The sequence below is a fragment of the Mixophyes fleayi genome, chromosome 3 (assembly GCF_038048845.1).
Source record: "Mixophyes fleayi isolate aMixFle1 chromosome 3, aMixFle1.hap1, whole genome shotgun sequence".
Taxonomy (NCBI): Eukaryota; Metazoa; Chordata; class Amphibia; order Anura; family Limnodynastidae; genus Mixophyes; species Mixophyes fleayi.
The window spans coordinates 176,086,736-176,114,715 of record NC_134404.1 but is presented as its reverse complement, the minus strand read 5'-3'; the positions used below and the strand labels follow the sequence as shown (position 1 = coordinate 176,114,715).

Here is a 27,980-nt window from a genome sequence, read left to right as displayed (position 1 = left end):
TTAGAGTTTCTGGAATATGATCAATAAATTATTGAAGAGCCTTCTTCAGGGCAGCAGTGTGAGTGGAGCACATCACATTTGCAGTGTGGTACAATGTAAAGATCCCTTGGGGCTTTGCTGGTGGCTTATTTCACATCTTTCTCCACTGTATCAACTAGATAGGAATGGAATTCCAGAGGAGCATGTGAGTTTCTTCTAGATATGCTTTCAGTACAACCCCATTCTTTGTTTTTCTCTGATTTGGACATTTTTTATAATAATGTAATCCTGTCTACAATTTTATTATAGGCATTTTTAATATTATATTTAAATGCCAATATATTGATCAATTAAGGTAGATAAAAGCAATAATAAATTCAGCTTTCAGTTATATTTCATGATTTTTGTGAAACTTTTTTTTTTTCTTTTCTTTTTCATATAACAGATTGAAATACATTCAAACTGGAAATTTGTGGAAGAACTTTTAAAGAAATCAAGCGATGTGCAGGTTTGACATTCATTTATTTTCCAAAATTCAATCAGGCTTATTGCCAAAACTCCAGAGACTGCACCGACTAAGGTTGTCAGTGACTTCTTCCCTGGGAAATGTAAAGGCCATTACTTGCTTCTTATTCTTCTTGATCTCTCATTTGACACTGTTAACCACTTTCGTCTCATACAAACACCCCAAATCCTAGGTCTTCAGGACAGTTATTCTGGTTTCCATCCTACTTGTGTAATCATTGTTTCAGTGTTAGTTTCTCTGGATCCACCTCCCCTAAGTTTTTGTTATTAGTTGGAATATCACAAGGCTCAGTCCTAGGCCTTCTGCTTTTAGTATCCTCTCTATTTATATGTCCTCTCCAGATCTCTCACCATCTGTGTTGGCCCATGGTACTGACTGTCTTTCTGCCATTTCATCTTTCAGACCGAGCTAATAATATTACAACCAGCCAACAAAAGTTACCTGCCTGACCTTTTTATTTCTGTTGACTACATGTTGACAATAAATCCTACCCATCAAGATTGCTGCCTGTGATCCTTGACTCAGAACTACCCTTGCTCCCCACATTCAATCTATATTCTGTTACATACTTCTAAAAACATGTCCAGAATACGTACATATCTCTCACTAGGCACTGCAAGAACTTTATGGTATGCACTCCTCATCGCTCATATTGACTATTCTTACTGGTCTTCCCCAAACCAAACTCTCTCACCACTACAATCTATTTGCAGACCTTGGCTAGATTGATTTTCCTTGAAAATCACTCTTCCTTCTGCTCTTCTCTGTCAGTCTGTACATTGGTTGCCTGTTGTCTTTTTTTTTTTTTTTTTTACCAAATCCAATATAATATACTTCTATTAATATACAATGCCATCAACAAAACTGCACCAACATACATGTCTTCACTTGTCTCAAAATATCTCCCAACTTCACACTTCTATTCTTCAGATCTGCGTCTCCCATCCACACTCATTACCTGCTCCCATTCCAAGGTACAATACTTTTTTTCAGGTTGCACCCACTTTGGCGAATTCCGTCCCTCGCACAACAAGGCTTTCCACTAGTCTTCAAGCCTTCCCAGAAAACCCACCACTTCAGGCTAGCTTGGCAAATACCTCAACCACCCTCTTAACCTCCCTTGGCTACCCTATTATCACCCTCTACAAATAAAAAGAACATATGCAAGTCTTGTGTTAAATACTACATCAACCCTCTGACCACCTGACCAACATTGCTTTGTGTTTGGCTCATATCCCATGAAGCACTTTCTACCTTTGAAATCTGGCTGGACCAATATGGAATATGTAGCACTTAACCTCATGTATCAAACTCTTTTTTTTTTTTTTTTTTTTTTTTTTCTTTTTTCTTGTGAGCAGGGTCCTCTTGCCTCTTACCCGGTGTCCATTTATTATGGTGTTTTTCCTAATTGTAAAGTGCTACAGAATATGCTGCCACTATATAAATCAATGTCAATATGTGTAAAATTTTAAGTTTATATTTTTAACATTTTAAATTGATATTTACATTTGCCACTTTCTGAAATCTTTCTTGTGTTCTCCTGAAAGCTTTTTCTTTCATTTAGTGATATTTGCTCTCATAATTTCTTACTCTTGCCTTCAAGATCTCTTTTTAGCAGGACTCCCAAGTACTACCTCGTCTAAAATAATCTGTTGCACATCTGCTTCCTATATTCAGTCCATAAAAATACATGTCTTCAAAACGACAATCCTTCCTGTTAATAAAAAGGAATGGGGTCTAATCTAGAATTCATGGGGTTTGTGGGTTCTGCAAGTAAAATAATGTGGGGCTTTATTTTGCTTGTTTGTTTCCTATATTTGTAAGCACTATACTGAAAAAAAACTAAATTTCCCCTTTCTTCCACGTGATGCCCTTGTCGTTACAATCCTCATTAAATTGTTTAGCAGTGCTCCCTGCAGTGTCTGCAAGTGATGATATCTTTTTGTGTTTTATGTAATCAATCACCAAGCAGCAAATTGATTTTTAACCTACCTGTATTTATAAGTTTCCAATATGACTTGGATAATGAGTCTCCAGATAAAAGATCCGCCTCCAGTATAGTTATCAACAGTTGTATGGCACTACATTGTGACTGATACATTTCAAATATTTAATGATTTTACTTGTTCTTTTACAGAATGGAGTTTTAGAAGACCAACTCCGGATGCACCTACAGTGCTGCTTGTCCTTATGTAACATTTGGGAACCAAACCTTACAGCAGCTACCATACTGTGGGAGTATTACAGTAAAAATCTGGTGAGAAGCAATGGCAAACCTTGGGCATAATGTGCTAAAGCAGGAATTTGAAAGCCCAAGATCTAATGCCTGACATATCACCTTGTTTTAAAATGGTATGGTAAAAGTAAAGTAATACTTTCCCACTCCGTTATAGATAGTTTCACCTTCCCACAGTATCCTTGTGTTATCTGATACAGGTAAAAAATCTGAAACTGCATTCTTTTGAGCTGCTGTGATATCCCTTTTCCTGTGTATGAATCCATCAATTCACACAGTGCATTTATGCTAAGCATGTCTGCCTAGCTGTCACTCACTGGCTGCTTCTGTTTGGAAAGCAATTCCTTGTTAACATGACAACTTCCTCTAGGTATGAAAAAGAGCATTGTGGAAGTATATATTTGAGTGTTAAACATTCCAGTTATATCATGTACATTATTTATGTCGGTGATACACACCCTTTCAATATTGGTGTCAAGCAAATGGGTTTAATTGTTCTTGGAGTCATGATATTGCTTAAGTGCAACAGATTTGTACCTGCTATTCCCTTTTCCATTGTTCCATTTGCAGTTTTGGGTCTTATCTTTAAAATAGGTTTTGATAGTATCTTGTAAGCATTTTTTATTTTAGCTACTTTTTTCCCATTTGAATAACCTTTTTACCTATGAATACAAGGATTTTACAAATCCTAGGTTAGTAATTCTATTTTTTTTGTGTAAGACTTTGTATGTTTTTGGACACTTATTGTGCACAAGTTCAGCATATTTATTTGACATAGTGGGGAACATTTATACAACTGCACAATAGCACTATGCAAATTCCTGTGAAGGAAAAACCCCTTGCAAAATTATTTAAAATATAAGTTCCCAGCCTTATATTTGGTATGGACAAAAAACATCAAGAAACAAAGTTTTGGAAATTTTTAAGTCTTAGTTGTAAATTGTTTTTCAAGGTTTTTGAGACTGAATTCTCAAACTAGTTATGTGGTATATGAAACTATGCGTATGTTACGTTATGTACAAAATGTTTTTGGATTTTTTTGTTTTATTTAAAAATCTCAGACCTGGCCTGAGAATATTTAGGGTTTTCTTTTACATTTTGCAAACCCTTGTCAACTAAAAACAACATGAGATAAAAACTCCAAATTCAAGATTTGTAGTCCGCTTTGATGGATCTTTAAGTATACAGAGTAAAAGCAAAATTGGGAAACCGTAAACCGGTGAAAAAAGTAATTTTAAAATTGGATCAGTTGATGTAGAATGACCTAGCAGACTCTCTGTAAGTGGCTGTAAGGAATTTATATGTATTGTGTATATGATTGAAAGTCCCATGTGTAGCATACCTGTTACTGTTTGCTTTTGAATAATTTATAGTGATGGATATGTCTAAGGCAAAGATAATTCAGAACAGAAAAGGAAAGTTATTTCTATAAGATTAGTTATTAAGTATTTACCTTACTATTAGTCGCTTTTCTACATACTTTTACAATGCCCTACATTTATATAAGTCTCACTGACTGAATTGCACCATATGCTTGTTTTATGCTAATGCTAGGTCTGACTTGTAATTAGGATACTTTTATGTCACAGTTGCTACTGATAATCTCTGCCCCTTATCATACCAAGTTATAGGGCATGGTAATTTCAACCACCCCCTGCTTTTTAGGTTTGGCACTCTAGTAAGTGCTATTGATGTTCAATATTTTCTTTGGAGCCCTCACATTTTTGTGCCTAGGCATAGCTACTATATTCTTTAAATATTGTGTTTTCTTTTAGTATTGGAAAGTTAATGTAGAGTATCTATTTGCTTGTTTGTAGAACAGTGTGTTTAATATATCATGGCTTGGAATAAAATCGCTGGCCAGTGTCAGTAAAACCCCCTTTTCCATGCTGGAGGTTGTGAAAAGCTGCTGCGATGATGAACAAAGTCCTGACCTGTACAAGTCTGACAACAGTTACCTTATTTTCCTACGGATCATGGCGTGCCTAATAAAAAAAGCCAAGTATAGCAGCGGGACACATCCATGGAAGCAAATTAAAGGAAGGTCTGTTTTATTTCCTTCCTTACAACCAAACTCCAAGGCTCTGGTAATGCTGCTACTTGTAATGTGTTAGATCTTGTAGTTGGGTTCTTGACTGTTATTTATAACACACACAGCAATTCAGAAATCTGAACTCCTGTTGCTTTTTATTTCTTTCCTTAATTCTGGCTAATTCCGATGGAGCTGCTGTATTCAGAATTGTTTATCTGCATCATCTGAATTGAATTTTGTTCCCAATATTACTTTTCTGCTTCACACTTTTTGTATAGGGGATATATATATATATATATATAACATACATAATGTATATGTAATTTAAAGCACGGCAAGGAAACTGAGAGATTGTTTATAAATGTACTACCAAGATATATTTTAATTTAATTTTTCATAGTTGATATAAATATACCCTTACCCTGAATTTATATTCTGCTTTTTACCTTTATTGTGTGCAAAAATATTTCCCTAATACATGTAGCATACCGCCAACATTTCGCATAGTGTAGAGTTCCTCAAATTATTGAATTGCTAGTAACTTGTTTTTTTTTTAAAATATAAAGTGTTTTAAACCTTATGCTTCTGTATGACTTCCTTTCACGAGTCCTAGAATTCAGGGTCCTATAAATATAGCATGGTTTTAGTAGACTACAGCAACTTCTTTTTACAGATATGCCACTTTTTTTTTTCTTTTTCTTTAAAACATCCTAAGTATTGGTTACATTGTTGTTTATATTGTGGTAAAATAGTGTAGTATGTTACATCAATTAGAAGGATTTTTATACTGGATCATGTATTACATATTTCTTATTAATACAATTTGAAATATCCTTTGACAGAATTTACTCCAAATTTCATCAAAAGAAAATGCAGGAGCTCACAGAGATTGGCATGCAGAACTTTTTTACCCTTTTTCTTTTACTGGCAACTTTAGCAGAGACTGAAGATATTACAAGCCGTGTTTTGGATCTTTTAAATTTTTTAGTGCCCACCAATCTCAGTACTGCACAGCAGACTCTAGTATGGAGAGGTAATTTTGCATTTATTCTTCTTTACGTGGAAAGAAATATGGACATTGGTGCACTAGCTGAAAAAGTCTCCAACAGTTTCCGTGAAACGGCAAAGGAGTTCTTGGTGTCTAAGGGTGACTACGGCCAGAAGCATACACATTGGAAGCTACTTTCTACCTATGTTGACGGTGTTCAAGAGGTTTTTGAGACAAGCTGCTTACAACTTTCTGAAGAGAAACTACTGAATGATGGCTTCAGTATGTTACTGCCAGCATGCCGGGAGTCAGAGCTAAGTGCAGTTCTACATTTTCTGCAAGCAGCCAATGCCAGACTCAGGTAGGTCAATTATATTTGTGTGTGTGTGTGTGTGTGTATATATATATATATATATATATATATATATATATATATATATATATATATATATATATATATATATATATATATATATATATATATATATATATATATATATATATATATAGTGTTAACCCGTGCATGATACTCATGCATTCTAGTCAAATCAAGATACTTAAGGTCTTAAAACGGTTCTTGTCATGCATTTGGGCCTAGCCCAGGCCTCCTCAGGGGAAGATCGTTACTTCCCGACGCAAGCGCCCTTTTTAATGTGTGTTCATGAGGTAAAATTACCTCACGAAAATGAGTTTGACCCCTCAACTCGTTAATTTAGCCTTTACTACCCCTCCCACGGGGGGAAGGGGGGATGATGGAAGTTAACTGACTTGACTATTCTAATTTTTTTGTAAAATAATGTCAGTATACCAAATTTCAGGTCAATTGGATGAGCCCTTTCTGAGAAAATAGTTTTTTCCACACACACTAACACACGCCTCTACACATGTGTATTCATGAGGTAAAATTACCTCACGAAAATGGGTTTGAGCCCTACCAAATTTCAGCCCTTTTTGAATTTTTTTTTCCCACACACACTAAGAATTTAGTAGGTCAGTGTATAACTCTGCCCAGCAGGTGGCGCTGCAGCTTGGTTTTTTTTTTCCCCCACACACAGATGCCACTAAGCATTTATATATTAGATATAGATAGATATATATATATAATCATCTATATCTATATCACATGTTCCCCTTAATATTTCAGCACTTGTTTGTCTGTATATTACTTGCCCATTTGGTTATTTTTACCGCTCGACTATTGAATCATGCGCAATCTTCCAAATGAAGCTTAAGACATCAGTAATAGGAACACAGTTCTATTGCCTATCTGACTTTTTTTAGTTTCTCTTTCTAAAACAATTGGATTGCTTGACACTAACAATTAATTTAAATTAGCAAGGTGCATTACTGAGCATGTTGGCCTGCATAACACTTGGCACTACTAAAAAGAGTAATGTAAACAAATGGGTACATTTATTTTTCAGTAAAGCGGCATAGAAACTGATTTCCTGAACAAAAAAATCATGTGGTGGTTTGCCACATTTTTAAAATCTGTGTTTTCAAAATAATTTGTGTGGTTGTTAGTCATTTAGTAAGCACTGTGGAGTATGCTGGCACTATGTAATTGTTAATTATAGAAATATACTGTATACATTTACATTGTTCTAAAATGGAGCTATAGGTTGCACAATTTAGTAATATGAGCTGATATTGTCATTCTGCTTCCTTTATTGTGGGCACAAAATAGATTCTAGAAAAACATTGAACAAAGTATCATTTTGAAGTAGTGTTACCAAGTAATATTTGAGAAAATCTTCCAAAGGTAACTGTCCCAATTGCCATTGTTTTATTTAGCAAGCTAACCTATACTTTTAGAATTGATTTTGGCTTAATGTTCCTTTCAATCATTTTATATTCAATTTAGAAAGCACTACCCCTATTTTGGATAGAAAAAGACATCATTTACACAGTTTTCTATTCCATTCAAATCTTCAAGTGAAGGACCATATTGTGCACATTTATTAAAAGATCCTGTTCATTAGAATTTTTGTGTTCGCAAGGTGACAATGAATGTTTTCAATTCTGAGATCCACAATTATGTCTGTGTCCTCTATACATATGTTTTTGTATGTGAACTGTACTTATTCCTCCCCCCCCCCCCCCATAAAGTTTAACCTATGATATACCAGTTATAAATTACAAGACTTTCTGATTTCTTTAGTATATTCTGTGTTTTCAGTATGCAAGACTTATTTAAAATGAAAAGAAAGCTGGAGCAATTTTCCTTATTCCATTTCAGTCTCCTAAGGCCTATGTCCCCTGGTGAGAACATAGCAGTAGGGGGTTTAAGGGAATTCAGCTCTCTGCAAATTAATGTCTCACATCATGAAAATTCAGCAGCATTTTTTGTATCTTGAAAAGTAATACAGAGAATGTGAGTATTATTTCTTGCCAGCGGGTAGAAGATGAATGATTTTGTCACAGTTTTACTGCTTGATGAGCAGTGTCCTGAGGGTCAGGCTTAACTCTGTGTCACTATGCTGCTCATTACTCTTGAGCTAAATAAGGGCTGATTGGATCTAAATTGCCTAGCACATGGGCCACAGATGAGCTCAGTGAGCAGGGGATGACCTGCTATTCAGGTGGGGAGTCACCCTGGTGTGCAAATGCTGCATTAGAGCACCGTGGGAGAATGAGAGGCTGCCAGAAAAAGAAATCGAAATGTAAAAACTCTTTGAAGCTGAGATGGAAGAATTTTGAAGTGTAGGAAGTGACAGGTTGATGGTACTTATCAGCTTTGGCTGGATTAGAGAACAGTGTCATCTTGCTTTTATAATGACAGTAGTCTAAAGCCGGCTGCTAACTACTCGGCAGTGCTGAGCAGCCGTTGACATAGACTCTTCTGCTTCTTGCTGGGTTTTTTTTGATAGAGAGGTGCTTCAGGATGTTTAAGTTCCTCTTAATAATATACTGCTGTGCAATGAAAGCAATTAGCCCTGTAACATCCCCTCTGTAAAAGTGATTTTTTTTTCTTTAACTAGAGTTAAACTGACGTCTGTAAATTGGTCTAAATTGGAAATGATGTGTATATATATTTATATTTGTGTGTATGTATATGTATTTATATATATATATATATATTACACGCATTGATATTATACACACACATTTATATTCACTTCTAGTTAACTCTTCCTGTCTTTTTGAACATTTTTAGCTAAATTTGAAAATTCAATACTATTTGCATGCTTCCTTCTTTTTTCTTTTTTTTTAATTCATGAATGCAAAGTTGTTTCAATAATACATGTTTTTTCTTTTTTTACACTACCTTTTTACATTGTAGCAATAGCATGTGAAAAGCTTATGAAATACAGTGCCAATGTAAACATTAAAATTTAAAGATTTAAGCTTTTTTTCCATTCATGGCACTGAAATTGCTCTGTGCTGACACTTTGAAGGGAATATGGAATGCTCCTCCCCATCACATAGGAGTGATTTAGCTCTGAAGATGCTGCATGCAATTTTTTCTGAGCGATATCTCTTCCATGTGATGGGGATGAGTATTGATCATTCACATCAGTGTGTCAGCACGGAGCGATTTGAGCGCCTGGCGCCCTTGTAGATGGAAAAGCGCTAGTATGCAAAGTGCCTGTCTGACACTAGTGTTTTTAAAACGTCTTTTAACCTTTTATGTCCTGTGTTTTGAACCCAGTCCAGGCCTGAGTTGTAGAAGCTTTTATTGTTTAGCTGGTTTGCATTCATGCACGGCTTTCCTACATTTTTCTCTCATCTGCCAAGTGAACATGTTTTCAGCCTTTATTTTCCCTATTTACATTCTCATCGTCATCAGGTATTTATATAGCGCCACTAATTCGGCAGCGCTGTACAGAGAACTCACTCGCATCAGTCCATGCTCCATTGGAGCTTACAGTCTAAATTCCCTAACATACACAGAGAGACTAGGGTCAATTTGATAGCAGTCAATTAACCTACTAGTATGTTTTTGGAATGTGGGAGGAAACCCACTCAAACACGGGGAGGACATACAAACTCCACACAGATGAGGCCATGGTCGGGAATCAAACTCATGACCCCAGTGCTATGAGGCAGAAGTGCTAACCACTAAGCCACTGTGCTGCCCACAAAATATTTACTCTAAAGTTTATCGCCTAATTCTTATGCTAAGACAGCAAAAAGAAAAAATGTTTAATAGATAAAGCAACAATATTAGTTAAACAGTATGTGTGACCAGGGTGACCTAGATTTTATTTTTGATCTTGAGTATACAACAGAAACAACTTTGGAGAGAGGTTGCAGTAAGCAGTACACCATGTAGGGCAATACCAAAACTGTCCTACATTTACTCTGGCCCATCTCATCTGTGTAAGTAAGGAGCACTGAAGTAGAGTTGGTTGGCTGAAAGTGGGGGGACCCTACTCATCCCAGTGTGACTCTCTTGATTGGTTAACTTCTTAGTCATATTAGGCTAAGCGTGTCTCTTCATCTTCTACATCTGTGCTCCTCACTGGTCTAGTCCATAGTTGGCATTGACATGAGACAAGTAGTAGCGAACAGATTTCTAGCTATTTCAGCTATTTCCATAATCTGTGAGCTATTTACTTCTCCTAGGTTAATGGGGGTTTCTGGGACCCTACTAATAAGTGTATCTAAAATATTCTTACTGTCACAGATACTTTTTCATAAACATTTTTTTAATTATTGCTGTTTGTTATGCTTTATCCAAAAAGTTTTGTGTCAGTCAAGCATTACATTTTGATAAATAGCAATTTTCCTTTAGTTGTTTTTAGTTTTGTTGTTGTGGTGGTTTTGTGTTTTTTTTCAGAAGCTGGCAAACAGATGTGAAACCTACAAGTTAAGCCTAAATTATTTGAAAGTCTTGCAATTACATTCTAATCAATTGTACAAATTGAAAAAGTAAGCTTTGTGCGGTTTGACTATTCTTTTCTTAAAACTCAGAAAATGGTTCAGTAAGTATTGTTAAAACTACAGGTATACCACACAATCTTTCATTTGAATAATAAAGTCACCAGAATTATGTCAGAAATTTTAGCAGCAGAGGAAAGCTTTAACAAAAAATAACTTCACTAAAAGCAAACCAATAAAGTTTTTCTGGAATTGCAATCTGGGAAAATAATTGAAGAAAAAAAGATGACTGTATTATAAAGTTATTCTCTTCTGTATGTGCAAGGGTGAATGATTCATTCCTCTTCAATACACCAATCGACTCTTTGCATCCTACACATTGCAATCCTACTTGTTTAATCTCTGGTAATCGAGGTTAATTGAGGCCACAAGCAGCCCTGTACAGAGTAAATCAGGGTTGCAAAGTGTAAATTTATGCAGTGCATCAGCACGTCACTTGCAGACATTGTTGATATGTAAAAGTTCCTTTTATTGGCATTATCCTATGTCTGTTACCTTGTACCTTGAAAAGATCTATAGATAGATAGATGGATTCTTTTCTTGTACTACATTAATTCTGACCTGCATCCATGATTATTCCAGTGTTCTTTAATATTCACTATCCAGAAAAAATGTGAAAATTATTTCCCAATGATTTCTCCCTATTGTTACTGTGGGCAGCATTAAAGATTGACTTTCATCATTGCCCTTAAATGGTCACACTAATATATTTTCTAGACACATAACCTTTTTTTTTATTATTTTTTGCTGAGTTCATTTTTGCATGTGGTGTATACTGTGTTTCATAGTTGTGGTGTGGTTTACAGTGAAAGGATGTTTGGGCACCTAAGCAATAAGGTTGTGCCAGTTCAACGGGCAGCATGGCTCAAAAGTTTGCTGTACCCCATGGGTGCTGCACAGAGTCCCGGCAATCTGCTTCAGGTCCGAGGAAGATATCATCACAATGGAATTGAGGTCGGCTAGCTGGAGATATATATGAAAAATCATAGAAGTTGCCCCATTTGGTCACAAAAACAGAAACCATTAGCATCTGGAAGGAAGCTTGACACTACCCTGTGTATTTAATTGGAATGGCCCACCACAGTTTTTGTTGTTTTTATTTATTTATTTATTTTTTAAAGTCTCATACCCTTATATGGAAATAGAACTCCTTGATTACTTTTATAATCTTTTCATTTATAGTAGGGGATACATTCTTTTCATTTATAGTAGTGGTACAGTTTCCCACATAAATATATTTTAAGTCATCAAGGGGTTATGTGTTTATATAAGGGCATGAGGCTGTAGGACAAGTCCTTTTAAAAGTCTTGGTTCTCTAAGGTGACTTGAAAATTTTTACCATAGGGTATTTCTGACTTATAAAGAATAACGTACCCCCATGTAAAAAGATATTGTTTACAGGAGTTTATACAAATATAGGTATCCACACCTTCTGACATGTTGTATGCATCCTGCATTTGGTTAAAAAGGAAATTGTATGCAATACTAATGAAAAGAGAAATGAGTGGGGAAAAATCTAACGTATTTCAAATAAAAATGTTTCATTTATGTCTTTATATGTTAAACAGTGCTCCTGGCTAACAGAAATGCCCTTCAGCTACGCAGGGTTTTGAAGGGTTAGAGGGTGCTCATTTGCACATAAATAGCCATTAACAGATGAATTCCCAGAGGTCCTGTGTTGAATGTTAGCAGTGCTGACCTACTTAGCTAGTTTAAATTTGTTTTACAGAATTATTATAATTCCATGCCTGGTACTTAAACTTTGTGATTAATGCAAGCTTCACAAAACAATTAAACCTTAATTATACAATTTTCTGTGTTCCTGTTGCTTTGTTATTATCACACAAAGCAGGATTTGGCAAATTTTAAAAGAATTAGGACTCTGATAACCATTGCTTTTTGCTCTGTTGATTGTATAACACATAAGAAGAAAGGGCAGTTTATCTGATGCAGCGTTTCCACTGATATAAGAGGAAAAAGATACCTATTTGTAAAGTTTTGGTTTATTTATTGTTTTGTGTGGTGGGTGTTACTAAAATAGGACCTATTTTTCTTAATTGTAGCTGCGTTTCACAAATTGAGTTCTGTATATATTAAGGTGATCTGTATTGCTGGTACATTTGAAACAAATCTCTAAATCAAAGCAGTCTCTATAGTGGCAATATGAACAGGACAGGCAATGCAGCAGAGATATAGATATATCTAAATATATTTGAAAAATTTTTTTTTAGGAAAATGTACAATGTTTTTTTTTTTTTTTGTTTATAATAGGGAAAACAGATGTTGCATAATCGGGTACACAAAATACGCGCAGACATGATAACAAAAGAACCCTGTCAGGACTGGTGGTCAGTGGTCTAACACACTGTTGGCTCACATATTGCCTGTTTTAATAGGAGAATCAATGGTTTATTCTATTGTAATTGGGCTCCAGGAGCTAGGTGGCAAGTAATAACAGCCGGGTGGAACACCTGTCAAATAGGTGCTGGGGAGAACACTCTTGTATTATGGGGCTCTCCTTCATACCATCAAATTTGACAGCATTGTTATACATTATTGAACTTGAAAATATTTTGTTAGAGCCTGTTCATACACTGGTTAAGAGAAAATAGCAAACCTACTGAACAGATCCCAGAATCAGTCAACCTCAGACTGAAGAGAGGTAGGTTCTTTTACTGCAACCTGTAATTAATTTATTTCATGCATAGATGCAGCAGCAGCACCCATAGTGGTATTGCTTTGATCCTACAGAGTGAAAGGACGTAAGGAGCAGCTTGGGTCTGAATGAGATTACAGCTGGTTAGCTGGTGTAATGCCAACTAGTGTGGCTTTGTTCCTAAGGGTTTTACTATATAGACTGTTAAGTATTGACAATTTACTCATCACATGCAAGCTAATTTTTCAGTGTGGGTTGTAAAGTTGAGCTGCTACATCCAAGGTTTTCACATGCCTCTTGTATTCACATTATTTCTGAGGCAAGTGAAAATCTGACTTTTTGTGATCAAGTAATTTGTGGTAGGAGGCTGTATGGCCTTGTTATGAACACAACAATCCCTACCTGTACCAGTGTATCCAAATTTTAATACATGACTATGGTTTAAATAGTGATTTGTTTTTATAACAACCAGCACTTGTTGGCAGTGTAGCTGAATCCTTAAGTAAGGAGTCAAGTAGATAATAGTGATGGTCCTGTGAAGTTGCATGCTCAGCATATTAGTAGGGTTTAGTGCTAGTGTAGCATAGCCATAAAGCAATTGCTAACATGTAATATTACTATATAAAGCTATACTATAATAGCACTATATAAATGATGATTATACTATCCCAGAATGGAAATACTAGTTTAGACAGCTTTACCAAGTAAATCACAAGCTTATTTTAGCCATGAGGGAATTTTACAAACCTTACATGCTGTACTCAAATGTTTTTGTTTTAATTCTATTGAAAAGGTGTGTAAAAAGATTAATAGATTTGTCATCATTTAACAATTCTTTATAGTACCATGATGTGCTACTATTGAATAGAAAAAAAAAAGCAACTCTCTTGTGAGCGAGTCAGACATCCAGAGGATAAAAATACTATTTGGAATTATGGGTAGAGACATGCAATATGCATTTGCTTTTGACTCTTTTATTTTATTTATTTTTTGGTGTGTGTTTATTTTAATCTTTAGTCTTAACCTTTTATTGCGAAACAAACCTAGCTTTCTACAGTCAACAATAAATGCTTCTTTTTTTCTGTCAACTTTTTTTCTAAAAATGATTGTTCGATTTTCTTCAAACAGCTGTTAATCTTCAAGAAACAGAATCGCAGCTGGCTTCATATGTACCATAGCTCACGTTATTTGCAAATCCATGTTCTGTAGCCCATAAAAATAAGACTAACAAATTAAAAATTCCATTAATTGTGCCAGCTCAGAAAATTGTTGAGACAGGCTTTAAGGAGGGGAGGGTTATTTGTGGCATGCCTGCCGCATAGATGCAGCAGTATCCATAGTGGTATTGCTTTGATCCTACAGAGTGAAAGGACGTGAGGAGCAGCTTTGGTCTGAACGAGATTACAGCTGGTTAGCTGGTGTAATGCCAACTAGTGTGGCTTTGCTCCTAAGGGTTTTACTATAGAGACTGTTTATTAAGTATTGACAATTTACTTATCACATGCAAGCTGATTTTTCAGTGTGGGTTGTAATGTTGAGCTGCTACAGTCAGGGTTTACACAGGCCTCTTGTATTCACATTATATCTGAGGCAAGTGAAAATCTGACTTTTTGTGATCAAGTAATTTATCCAATACAGAATCTTGCTGTATTACCTTAAACTGTAGGCCAGCAGACTGTTGACCTAGTAAATTGCATCATCCTGTTCAACAGTCTGTTTCACTCTCCCCCTAGTGTGATTTGTGTAACTAAAGAATGATGTAGAAGGGATAGAAACAATTTTATTTAAGATTAATTTGTCCTCTACAATTGTGCACCCCCCTCCACTCAGCACATGGTGACTGTTGAAATACATCAGTAGGCTGATGTCCTATACCTTTTCAACTAGTACAGGAAGTGTTCACGTGCCATAAACATACTTGCCAACTCTCCCGGGAATGTCCGGGAGACTCCCGCAGTTCGCGAGAGTCTCCCGGACTCCCGGGAGAGTATGGCAATCTCCCTAATCTGCCCACTTCCTAGTGAAGTGGGCAGAATTCGCTTCAAACGCCGCGATTCACCGGGAATCGCAGCGTTTGGCCCCGCCCCCACTGTAAAATGACGCGATTTGCGTCATCACGGGGCGGGGCTAAAATGACGCACCTTTCAAAGCCCCGCCCCCTACACGCCCACCTCCCCCTTGTATCTCCCGGACGTAAATTATAAAATGTTGGCAAGTATGGCCATAAATCAAAATATGATGCACTCCTAGTCATTATTTATTACCGAAAAAGTGTTTGTTAATAGATATTTTGTTAACTTTAGAATACTTGCATTAAATCCTAGCAAAGGGGAAGAAAACTTGGAGTACAACGACATTTCACTGGATATTCATACATTTGCCATGTGTAGTCGTTTTTGAGTATCTAGAGCAGAGTTTCTGAAATCCAGTCCTCAGGAAGCCCTAATAGTGCATGTTTTCCAGATCTTCTTGCTGGAGTACCACCAGGCATTACTGAAGGACACATGTAAATGATTCACAGGTGCTACTAATTGTTACACTTGTGATCTGAAAAACTTGCACTGTTAAGACTCCCTGACAGCAGGAGTTTAGAAACCCTGAAGTGGAGTTTCATGAAAACTTTTATAACAGAATGTTAATGCTATTTCAGTACACGTCACCCGTTTCTTTTAAAGAAGTTTGCATAACCTTAGTTAAAGCTGCATTACCGCCCAATCCAGCAAACCTTTTTAATTGACCACTTTAAAATTGCTGCGGAGTGGATGTGTGAGCACGAGAACCACAATCTCTGATTTAATATATGCAATAAAAATGGAGAAAAGAGCACCCGAGTACTACAATGCAGCTAATGGTAAGAGCATGCATTTCAAACATAAAGGATTATAGTCTTATCTGTGTTACTCTTGTAGTTGTCAGAACTCTGGTATAATGGCAAATATTTTAATTGTGGATGCTGGTTTGGCATTAGTAGCTGATGAGTGCTGATGCTGTATTGCCATTTGGAGGAGAATAGGGTACCTCTTGGTAGGTTATCTCTCAATTTAAAAAGTAATATGTATGATCCAAAAATAGGGACTCATTGTTTTTGATTTGGGACCACCCTATTGGCAGAAGCGCCGTGACGTGGTGGGTGGCTTATCATACATTTGCAAATGTGTGCAACTGAGAATTCTTCATTTGTATGTACCAGTAAATATAGCGGCTCCCTTCGCTGGTTATAGCAGTGTGCTGGGGGATTTTTCTTTTGTGTGTGTGTTCCTTTCTGGATAACCCTGCCCTTTCAAGTACCTGCTATGAACCTATAAATTGATTGAGCAACTTCCACTTTTGTTTTTTTTGCTCTTGTAGTTGTCAGATCTCTGGTATAATAGCATATGACTGATTTGTGGATGTTGGTTCCATAGAGTTACACACAGCATAGACAGATAGCAAAAAGCATACGTAGGGGTAGATTCAATTAGCTGTGTTGTTCTTTAGAACAACGTTGCCCATGCATTATTACCGTTACTACAGCATTCTCTCCTGCCTTTTGTTTGCGGCTCTATGAGCCACTAGCAAAAATCGATGACGAAATTACCGAAGTAACGGTAATAATATGCAGCCATTGCTGTAGTAAGGGTAATAACGCATAGGCCTATGCGGTTAATTGAATCATAGTGCAGTATAATTAAATAAACTTTGCAGGTTGGAGGCCTGTGGGAATGGTGAGCGATGCAGCTAGTGAATTAAATTTTGGAGGCAACTAGTACAGCTATCCTTTTTAAAAGGGAACTTTACTTAACTAATATTTAAAAGCCGACTACAAAAGCTCAATACTATCGAACTATATATATATATATAAAAAAAAAAAAAAAAAAAAAGAAGGTCTTAATACATTGAGGTGTTTACAACATATATCATGTTGAGAGATTTAAAGAATGAATGAAAAGGATAAAAGCCAGTTATGATCCCTTTCTATATTTCCTCATGTCATTCTTATTGAGTATGCCAGCCCTGTGCTGCAATATGGCACTATAACACTGATATGAAGCCTTTACATGATGTCACTGTGCTGAATACTATTAAATTGTAGATATATTGAATTTACATATATGTATGGAATTTTATCTTTTAAAACAAGTGCCTTTTGTTTGCTTATAGCTTTTATGTCCTATTGTATAAACAAGTTCTCCCGGCCAGAGTATGTCTTAATCAAATACACAATGTTTAGTTATTTAGATTCAAAATGTATATATTGTTTTGTTATGTGCTTCTTAAACCAATAAAAAATACTTTATAAAAAAAAAAAAAAGAATGACCTGTAACAACATTAGAGAAGAGACAATTGTGATTATTTTGAATTCATCGAGGACAATATGGTAAATAAAAAAGTATACAGCCACACTAAAACCTAAATCTAAAATCGGTTTAAAGTTTTTATACACATGCCAGTGCAGGTTCTCTAGAAATCGAACTGAGAATTAAGTTAAATTAAAAATATCCTACAAGGTTAATACAAGTTGAAAACCTGTTGACCACACTTGCAAAGTCCTGTTTTCAAGATTTCAAGAAGCAAAGAAAAGGGACATTCATAGAGAACTGCTAATCAGGGTTAACCTGTTCAATATCTGATATCTTCCGTTTCTCTGAAGGCTATTTAGAAATTAACTTTAAGATGCAATATTCTTAACTTTGGAATAGTTCATTAGTAATGTCTTGTAATGATTGATAGTGAACTACATTGTTACTTTTTTTAGGTTAATATATGCTGTATTTCCGCCTTTAATGTTGACAGGAGTACAATAGGGAAAATTATAAATAACTTGGACAATAACTAGATAAACATCTCTCCAATATAGTATGACAACACTATTCACAGTAATTAATACCATTTTTGAAAATATCACCTAGGGCTTCTAGAAGAAACAGAATGTGTTAATAACCAAACATTTTTTGCCTGACTACAATCACATCTACCTAAACAACTGGAGTCATAAAACTTACAGAATAAAAAAAAATTATAATTCAAATTAAGGCGGTGACTAAACTGGCTGCCATTACCTACATATTTTTGACAAATATCTGGGTAAACCTCAACCACATAAAATGGGCATAACAGAATACCCCCAAACCACATTCTTATAGAATCTCTATTGATCATGGCATTGTATCCATATATGATTCACAGCCTATTAATATCTTAAAACATTATCCTCTCAAATGCAGCATAAACTGTAAGAGAAATGTCACAGATTATAATTCCACAAATGAAAAGGAAAATGGATGGTATCCAGTCATTCACGACCACAATGGTGTGCCATTTAGAATGGAAAATGCATAACAGCTAGAACAGAGAACGAGCAATAGCGAAGATGTTACTCGCACTCCAAAATGCAATTGATATCCCAATCTAAAACTAATGAACATCACAAATAATTTAAATGATTTAGAGAACAGCCACCACATGAATATTCTTATAAAAATGTGTACAATTGATCAGTATGGCGCTCCACTAAGTGTGCAGCATGTTACATGCAAAAGAGAATCCACTTCCCTCTAAAACAATAGATATAAAAAACAAATAAACACGTACACTTGGCGCTCACTCTTAAGCACACGAGATGATAGGATTTTCTCGAAATATTTCGTAATACAATTCTTCCTAATCAAACTTCACTTAATGGGATTCTGCTTCTGCATAGAATATTCTGTCAATCTGAAATGCAAACTCATACAACAAAGGAAATAATAGTGTAGTATGTCTATAATGAAATACAGAATTCCCAAAAACCAAATAGTCCCAAAAGCTTTTTTCCCACCATGTATATGCAAGTTAGAAACACCTATATTCCTTGTGTTTTTCACACGTGATTGCCCCCTAAGGGTCTATGCCTACAATAACTCCAAAGATGTTTTAACGTTTCAGTAAAAATATCCCATTATTTTTTCCCTCTGAGTCATCCGAAGACTCTACACAGTATACACAAAATATTGGGATTCAATTGTGGAGTGGTAATTGGGTAGATTAGCCTAGGGAGGTTAAGAGGATATTTTAAGAATTTGGTAAGCTTGCCTGAAGAGGTGAGTTTTCAGGGAATGCTTGAAGCAAAAGCTAGTGGAAAGTCTTGGGCATGAGAGGGCGTTCTACATTAGGTGCAGCCAATTAATTCCTGTACCCGGTCATGGGAGCAGTAGACTCATTATACTGTTTTAACATCATTTTTTGAAAGAATGTTTTTTGTTTGTTTTTTTGTGGTTTTTTTCCGTTTTCTTTTCTCAGATATAGATATATATATATATATATATATATATATATATATATATATATATATATATTTTTATTAACTATATTACTTTATTACTTTTAAACTGCAGTGTGTGTCTACTGCTGTTTTGAGTGTATATTAAATAGCAACTGCATGCATTTATGTAATCCCTGTGCAGTTCTATTGATGGTTTTTAATTTATTTTTTTGAAAATCACTTTTTTAGGAGCACGTCCGACCGTATGTAAATCATATTTAAAAATGAGGCTCTTTGGAATATATACCTTTCCAAAACAGACCCCTGCATAATGGCTTCTGATGTAGAGCTGTAATCTATGGAAGCGCTGTTACCCCTCCCACTTATCATTAGGATTCTGCAGCCATGATTGTGTTGTGATGTGTTTTGTGCAGTTGACACTTAAATAGAAATTGTGACAATCAAAAACTTCCAGTGTAGAATTGTATTTTGTTTCATTTTCAAACCAGACCAGATGAAGAATGATCGAAATGAAACAAAGCCCTACAGCTAGCTCTTTAACGTGAAGAAGTTTTTTTTATTTTATTGTTGTTGTTTTTTGGATCTACCCCAACATTTTTAATTTCATTTTGTTCTATACCTGGAAACATTTGAAAACTGTCTCTGTAATGCTATGTCTTTAAATTCCTTTTTATTATGTCTACAAATCTGTTAGGAACTAAATGTGTGGAATGATACTTAAATTATTTCCGCAGTGTCATTGTCACACCCCATGAATTGGCTTTTGTAAATAAGCATCTAAGTTCATGCTCCAAAACGATGAGTGTTGAGCTTCTGGGAAAAACTGCTTGCCTTCTGCCTTTATTTTCTTCATATCCTTTCTAATTAAAACATAGTACTAATGTAGTCTGAAGCCTAGATTTATTAATGACTTTGAAATTGTGCTGACATATTTTGTATCTCTACTGTCTAAGTACTTCTTAATGTGCATTGTCACTTAGCAGAGCTCCACTGGTATCACCAGTACATCTCTGTCCATAACATCCTGCAGGTCCAGTCTTGAAGCAAGTCTTGTTCGAATCATTGGTTTTCAATACACGCAGGTGACAATGAAGCTAAACACTCTGGGTCTGGTTCATTATGGAAAGTAAAGTAAAAAAAAATAGTAACTTTGCACCTTAGCAAAATCATCATATATTGGAGTGGGAGGTAAATTTAAAATGTGATGGCAGATTTATAGGCTATGTCCTACATCAACTTTTAATGTCAGTGTAAAAATAAAGCTATCAAGTATGTGCATCCTACATTAAAAAACAGCCGGTATTTAACTTTTCTGTGCAAAATAATAAACTCATTTGCACCCCTTGCACTATTTGCTTTACTTTCCTAAATGAATCAGGCCCTCTGTGTCTAATGTGGGGTGACTTCAGTGGGGAAACCTGATGTCACTGTGACAATGGGTAATGTCAGGAAAGCCCAGAGTTGTTTTCAGGAAATTTGAATCAGGTACTTATTATTCCATGTGAACTACATCTAATAGCAGAGGCTGTTCTATTACTATTAGACCTAATATAAACATTTTAAGGTCTCCATAGTTTAAAGTAACAAAAGGCCATGCTAATTTTTTTTCCCCTCAAAATAAAAAATAGGATGTGTTATTCGTTTAAAACTTTGGCTTTGTCTTCCAATATTAGTATACCATAATTATCTAGTGTTCTAAAGGGTATGGTTGGATTAAGTTATATGAGTATCTTTGTCAAATGACTGAGACTTTTGAATTGATACTTCCTTGGCGGCACCTAGTGATAATCATTTATGGAGATGAAAACGCCTGTCGGCTTCATGCCCCACTTTTCACTCTGGAAGAGCATACCTAATTGGCTAAATCCAATCTTCCAGAGTTACCTCACCTGTTACCTCTTCTACAGTCTGACTGGGTTGAAGACTGTATCTTTGCATGCCTAGGCAAGATTCCTAGAGCGGTGACTAAGGAAGAGGATAGCAGTAGTGACAGATTGGAACGAAAAGGCTGATCCTTGGGTACAGTGTAGCAGACTCGTGTGCCCACACCATCGCTCCCTTTGTATCCCCAGGAGCATGCATGACAGTGGCATAGGCCGCCCAGGCAACCCACGTAATGAATGCATGTGAGCTCAGAGTTGCAATTTGGTAAGGCCAGCACAGCAAAACTGGTTAATATTTTTGTAGTGTATTAATGCAGATTTTTTTTTTTCAGTGCAAGGGTTTTTAGGGTTTCCTTCTGTTAGTATAGTAAAATGTAAATGTATTATATAGGAAATACAATTCAATAAGGAGAACACTCATTTTCTGTAGCCATGCAATTTCACCACCTCTCATTATTCTATCCTTTGTGTCCACACTTTCCAAGGTGTTGGAATAATTAATTATTCTTAACTTTTATTTTTAGCCACTTTTTTTTATTCTCATTTTAAAGCAATCCTGGAAATATGTGCCAAAGTTCAATAAGCTAGTTTTCCTGTGCATGTCGCTGCCAAATATGTATGTATGTTCTCACGTAGTTCTTAAGGACAAAAGCAGGCTCTAGGGTAAATTTATCAAGCTGCAAGTTTTCTGCGGATTTGAGAAGTGAAGATGTTGCCTATAGCAACCAGTTAGATTTTAGTATTTTATTTAGTACATTCTACAAAATGACTACATTCTGATTGGTTGCTATAGGCAACATCTCCACTTTTCAAACTTGCCGTAAACTCGCAGTTTGATAAATTTACACCCCTGTCTTTTTTTTAAGTGAAACCTCTGTGCAGAAGCTCTTTGTGAGACCCAATAAATAATAAAACTCCTAAAGACATTTATTTAGATTTCTTAAAGCAAAGAACTTTCACTTACAAATGAGCATGTGTGGCACACTCCAATTTTGCTTTTTGAGAGTATGAAATGTTGCTGATTTGTCATTTTCTTAATATCCACATGTGAGAAATCCATTTGGTAACAATAACTAGAAGATGGTGCCATGAACTGTTCTGATACTACTTCTCTATCACTAATGCTTTGCTTTGGTATCTTTTCTTTTATCCACTAGGAATCTAGGCTGTGACATTACAGGGCTGTTTATAGAACTTGATGACCGAAATTGAATAGTTTTAATGCATACACAGAATTGAGTTGACCAAAAGATAAATGGAAACCGTAATGGTGCATTCCTTCAGATTGTTTTTAATAAGCAAGTTATTTAGTTAATCAGCCTACCACAGTAATGCTTTGAATCTGGCCCTGCCAGACAAATTGTTAATGCCTTTTCCCCCCTCCCCCCCCCCTTTTCAGGGAACATTGATTCCCCACAGACATATCTCTATTAAACCTCTAGAAGTCACAACTTCCAAATTAGATTAAGTAGTGAGCACAGTGCTAAAGGAATCATGGAAAATTGAGTGTATTATTGAATTCATGCCACATTGTCTGGAGAAGGGAGCTGCTTTGTATGGCTGCAACGTTTGTCCTCACTATACTACCAAAGATGTGTAGACAGCCATGTAATATCATTTTCAAAAACTCATTAGTAAATCTTATGCTCATCTTGCCGAAGGGAAGAGGAAGACTTTTTTTTGGGGGGGGGGGGGAATTCAGCAGGGCACCATTTTATCCTTGGTGTTCTTCTAGGTTTTCGTTCTGTGTGCTTCCTAGGCATTTTAGGGTGTTTAATACTAAAGTTTTCTCTAAATGATTGTTGCATTCAGCTTAATAAGCAGAAAAAGGAAAACTAATTGGTTTGTGTGTGTGGTTATTATTTTTTTTTTATTATTATTTTTTGAGTGTGTTGGGGGGGGTGGGTGTATTATTTTGCACTTTAATACAGATCATTTCTGTGGCCAATAAGGACATTTCCACTGGCTTGAGTAAGAGTAGCTTTACAGCTTATGCTGCATTATTCCTTTGCTTGCACTTTTTTTTGCCTGCTCCCGTTGTGCTGTTGGTATATTAACATATATACTATTGTCTCTTTATTAGCTTTTAACAATGTCCCTGAGCTAGAGAAAATAAGGTTTTATTATCTGAAATCAGAGGCAGGTTCCATCCATGTTGACAATTAAAAATTATTTTGAAATTATTGCTACCCAATTAGTGGCATTCTAAAATACACAATCTATGGTGAACCACTAGTAATGTTAATAATCACTTATATCCTATTTGTTATTTAAGAATCATCATTTATACTTTAGCATGCTAACATGTAACCATATCCTTAGGAAATTTGTACAATTAGTAAATTATCAGTTTGTTAAAGTGAAATAACATTTTTTTCTTCTCAGAAATATCCACAGCCTTGCAGCTCAAGAACATGGGAATGCAGGCATCTATGCACAATCAATGTCTGTTACAAAAGAACGCCATCTATCTGTTGCTAGTGCTCTCTGGAGAAATTTCTTTCCTTTTCTAAAGAACTTGAGACTTTCACAGACCCCTCCCTCCCAGCTTGCTGACACAGCAGCAGGTTTGTTTGTTCTTAACTGCTTTCTTACATCCTTGATATCTCCCAACCCCTTTACAGTCATGGCCAAAAGTTTTGAGAATGACACAAATATTATTTTTCACAGTTTTCTGCTTCAGTGTTTTTAGTCCTTTTTGTCAGATGTTGCTATGGTATACTGAAGTAAATTTACAAGCATTTGATAAGTGTCAAAGGCTTTAATTGACAAATACATTAAATGTATGCAAGTTACATTTGCAGTGTTGACCCTTCTTTTTGAAGACCTCTGCAATTCACCCTGGCATGCTGTCATTCAACTTCTGGGCCACATACTGACTGATGGCTGCCCATTCTTGCCTAACCAATGCATGGAGTTTGTCAGAATTTGTGGGCTTTTGTTTGTCCACCTGCCTCTTGAGCATTGACCACAAGTTCTCAAAGGGATTAAGGACTGGGGAGTTTCCTGGCCATGGACCCAAAATTTTGAAGTTTTGATCCCTAAGCCACTTAGTTATCACTTTTGCCTTATGGCAAGGTGCACATTCATGCTGAAAAAGGCATTGTTCGTTACCAAACTATTCTTGGATGGTTGGGAGAAACCGCCCCAAACAATTTGAAAGGTGATTAATCAGGGAAAATGACTTCACCCCAGTCCTCAGCAGCCCAATCCCTGTACCTTTTGCAAACTACAGGAAAAATATCAGGGACAGACTGATAGAGAGTGGCTTCTTTGCTGGCCTTCTTGACACCAGGCTATCCTCCAAAAGTCTTCGCCTCACTGTGTGTGCAGATACACTCACACTTGCCTGCTGCCATTCCTGAGCAAGCTCTGTACTTGTGGTGCCCCGATCCTGCAGCTGAATCAACTTTAGGAGACTGTCCTGACGCTTGCTGGATGTTCTTGGGCTCCCTGAAGCCTTTTTCACAATGATTGAACCTCTCTTCTTGAAGTTTTTGATGCTCCGATAAATGGTTGATTTAGGTACAATCTTACTAGCAGCAACATCCTTGCCTGTGACGCCCTTTTTGTGCAAAGCAATGATGACTGCAAGTGTTTCCTTGCAGTTAACCATGGTTAACAGAGGAAGAACAATGATTTCAAGCACCACCCTCCTTTTAAAGCTTCCAGTCTATTATTCTAACTCAATCAGCATGACAGAGTGATCTTCAGCCTTGTCCTCGTTAACACTCTCACCTGTGTTAACGAGAGAATCGCTGACTTGATATCAGCTGGTCCTTTTGAAGCAGTGCTGAAATGCAGTGGAAATGTTTTTGGGATAAAGTTAATTGTCATGGCAAAGGGGGACTTTGAAATTAATTGCAATTCATCTGATCACTCTTCATGATATCTGGAGTATATGCAAATTGCCATCATAAAAACTGAGGCAACAGACTTCAAAACTTTTGGCCACGACTGTTTTTCCCTTGCCCGTCCTTGTGTTTTAGAGTGCGAACATAAAATATATAATCTTACACTTACGTTATAAATAGGCCTCATATTGCATTTTTGTCCCAATTATTCCATTTGTTTTGTTCCTCATCAGGCTTCACACTTTTGGCTTTGGACATGCCCAGCAGTGCCCCTTCTGAACTTCAGCCCCAACCCTTTGTGTCAATGATGCAGCTTTTTGGGTGGGATGACATGGTCACACCCCAGCTAGTATCTCGCTATCTGAGCCATTTAATTCAGAACAGGTGAGCTGTTACATTTGTAATTAAGGAAGCATTGTCTTGTATTTCTTTCCACAATAAAATCTGACATATTCTGTATTACAGATTATTTTAAGTATCACATTTTTAAATTATGTATTACATAATTTTAATATATGCAGTTCTGTTGATTTTTAACTGAAACACCCCAAATGACTTGCCAAAGATTTGTCATCTATAAAAAGACACGGTTACATGTTATGCATTTACACTGCTTCTTAAAGTGCAATAGTTTTATTTAATCTTGTAGTAAGCCAAAGGTAAAGTATAGTTCGGCAACATGCACCATATAGCTTGTACTAAATGAGTCTCTTGTCTCTGTAAGCCACTGCGAAAAGTATGTGTTTTGTTTGTGTGTTGGTTTTTATATCATTTTATATGCATTACCGATTTCTGATCTTAAATAGAGAAGATAAAGCAGTATTTATTTAAAAACAGACCTACACATTATTAAACCAATATATGAACAAATACGTAAGTAAATGTTTAATTTCTTTCTGCCATTTCTAATAAAAAAAAAAATTCTTTAAATTACATGAAGTTCGGTAATCCATTGTGTAATTTCTTTAGTATTAAAAATATACACATAAAATATGTAGTGCATGTGTTGCAGGGATGTTTTACAATGCCATGTTTTTCCATTCTGAAAAGTTTAAAGATAAGACAGGTTGGAATCAATGTTTGCATGGAGAAGTTTATAAAATTATGTTTGCATCATTATTTCTCCCTTCTTCACAATGCTTCAAAGCTAATGTGCTTGGGAAACAAATGTCAGTGTTGATATAACTTCAATGCTGTGCTCCAATAATGACACTGGAATTAAAAAAGTTTAAATTTAAGCCATAATATGTCATATTTTTATTTAAAGCCTTAAACTACATATGTTTAAAATGTGAATTAAGGGATTTATTGACACATGGAGTATTGGGATCTTACAGCTGTTGTATTGACCAGTTTGAAATCTCTGTATTACAGAATTATATTGGGTCTCCCTCATTTGGGGAGAATATGTATGACCTGTAGATACTTAATAACTACCTGCTAGCCAACTTTTTATTACCATTAAAAGAAAAACTCAACTATTAATTCGCCTGTAGTGAAAACCGGTAAGAGAAGTCTTATTATTTACATAGACAGCGCTCTCTGTAATCAAGCTGTACAGTCTAATGTATGCTCAGGCAGTGAAATGGTTATAAGATAGCATGGATAACAATTTATTTAATCTCCACTAAAAGAAAATAAATTATTCAAATTGAAATACCCTTTAAGAAATGATTATGCTACTAAAGATTGCAATATAGTTAAGTCTGAGGAAGTAAATATAATGTTCAAATACAATATATTGTGCTCTTTCTCCCTGTTTTTGCTTTTTACATTAGACAATAGTATTTACTTTGTTCTTTAGTAAAGTTAGAACTGTTTGTTTTTCCTCAGTTCATTGACAGAAGCTTTTAATGGCATTGGATACTCTTCTTATCAGGCTTTATCAATTCGAGCTTGGATTCGATGTGTATTGCAGATGTACATTGATCAGCCAGTGAGTGCTATAATTAGAACAGAGACAGAACCAAGTAAGTTCTTTGTTTTTTTTAAAAATTGATGGTTTTACTAATTCATGTAATTGAATTCATACAGTCATCAGAGTAGAACAATATTAAAGGGACATTAACTTCAAACTTTTTCTGTTTTATGTTCTACCTTTGAGTTGACACGTGGAGTTTGACACACAGCAGACAGTCATGAGGGATCCTTACAGGTCCCTTTTGTTCTTGTCCCTTCTTCCTTTCAGTAAACATAGGTTTGATAAGAAAGTGAAGTACTTCTACCAATAGTTAGGAAGGAGGATGGTAGTGGTGTAGTGTTGGAATTGTTATACATACACACAAATAAAAATTCTTATCTGCAAAGATGGCTTACACAATTGTGTTTTATATATGCTGTTTTATTGCTGCTTTTATTTGGCACGGTGACAATTATATACATTTTTTAATATAAAAAGATTTACTTCATTAGACAAATCATACCGTAAAACTTTAAAAATGAGTTTAGTCTACCTTTTTATAAATCGTTTACTGCAGATAATATGATCTCAAATAGGTCAGGGTTGTCGTTACCCGTTTAGTGAAAGGATGACCTATGCAAAGTCACAAAATGATCACTGTAGAATGTACTTTTGCAAAATTAAAGAACAGTCATTAGTACAAAAGGAACATGTAATTTGACCCCAATATATAGCTATTCCAAACCCGTTTAACTTTTTCTTGTAAAATGAAACCACTTCATTTTACCTTTGTGGATTTC

At 35.7% G+C, this 27,980-nt stretch overlaps 1 protein-coding gene across 2 annotated transcripts in view; it reads left to right on the top strand.

The window, feature by feature from the left end:
* The window catches only part of MMS22L (MMS22 like, DNA repair protein), a 70,547-nt gene that overhangs the window by 23,795 nt on the left and 18,772 nt on the right, over nt 1-27,980 (top strand). For both annotated transcript variants that reach the window (XM_075202811.1, XM_075202812.1), the window contains exons 9-16: nt 5-184; nt 425-487; nt 2,643-2,762; nt 4,559-4,785; nt 5,616-6,122; nt 23,812-23,993; nt 25,514-25,664; nt 27,114-27,250. In XM_075202811.1, the coding sequence (XP_075058912.1) occupies nt 5-184; nt 425-487; nt 2,643-2,762; nt 4,559-4,785; nt 5,616-6,122; nt 23,812-23,993; nt 25,514-25,664; nt 27,114-27,250 (1,567 nt within the window). The remainder of the gene's footprint in view (nt 1-4; nt 185-424; nt 488-2,642; nt 2,763-4,558; nt 4,786-5,615; nt 6,123-23,811; nt 23,994-25,513; nt 25,665-27,113; nt 27,251-27,980) is intronic.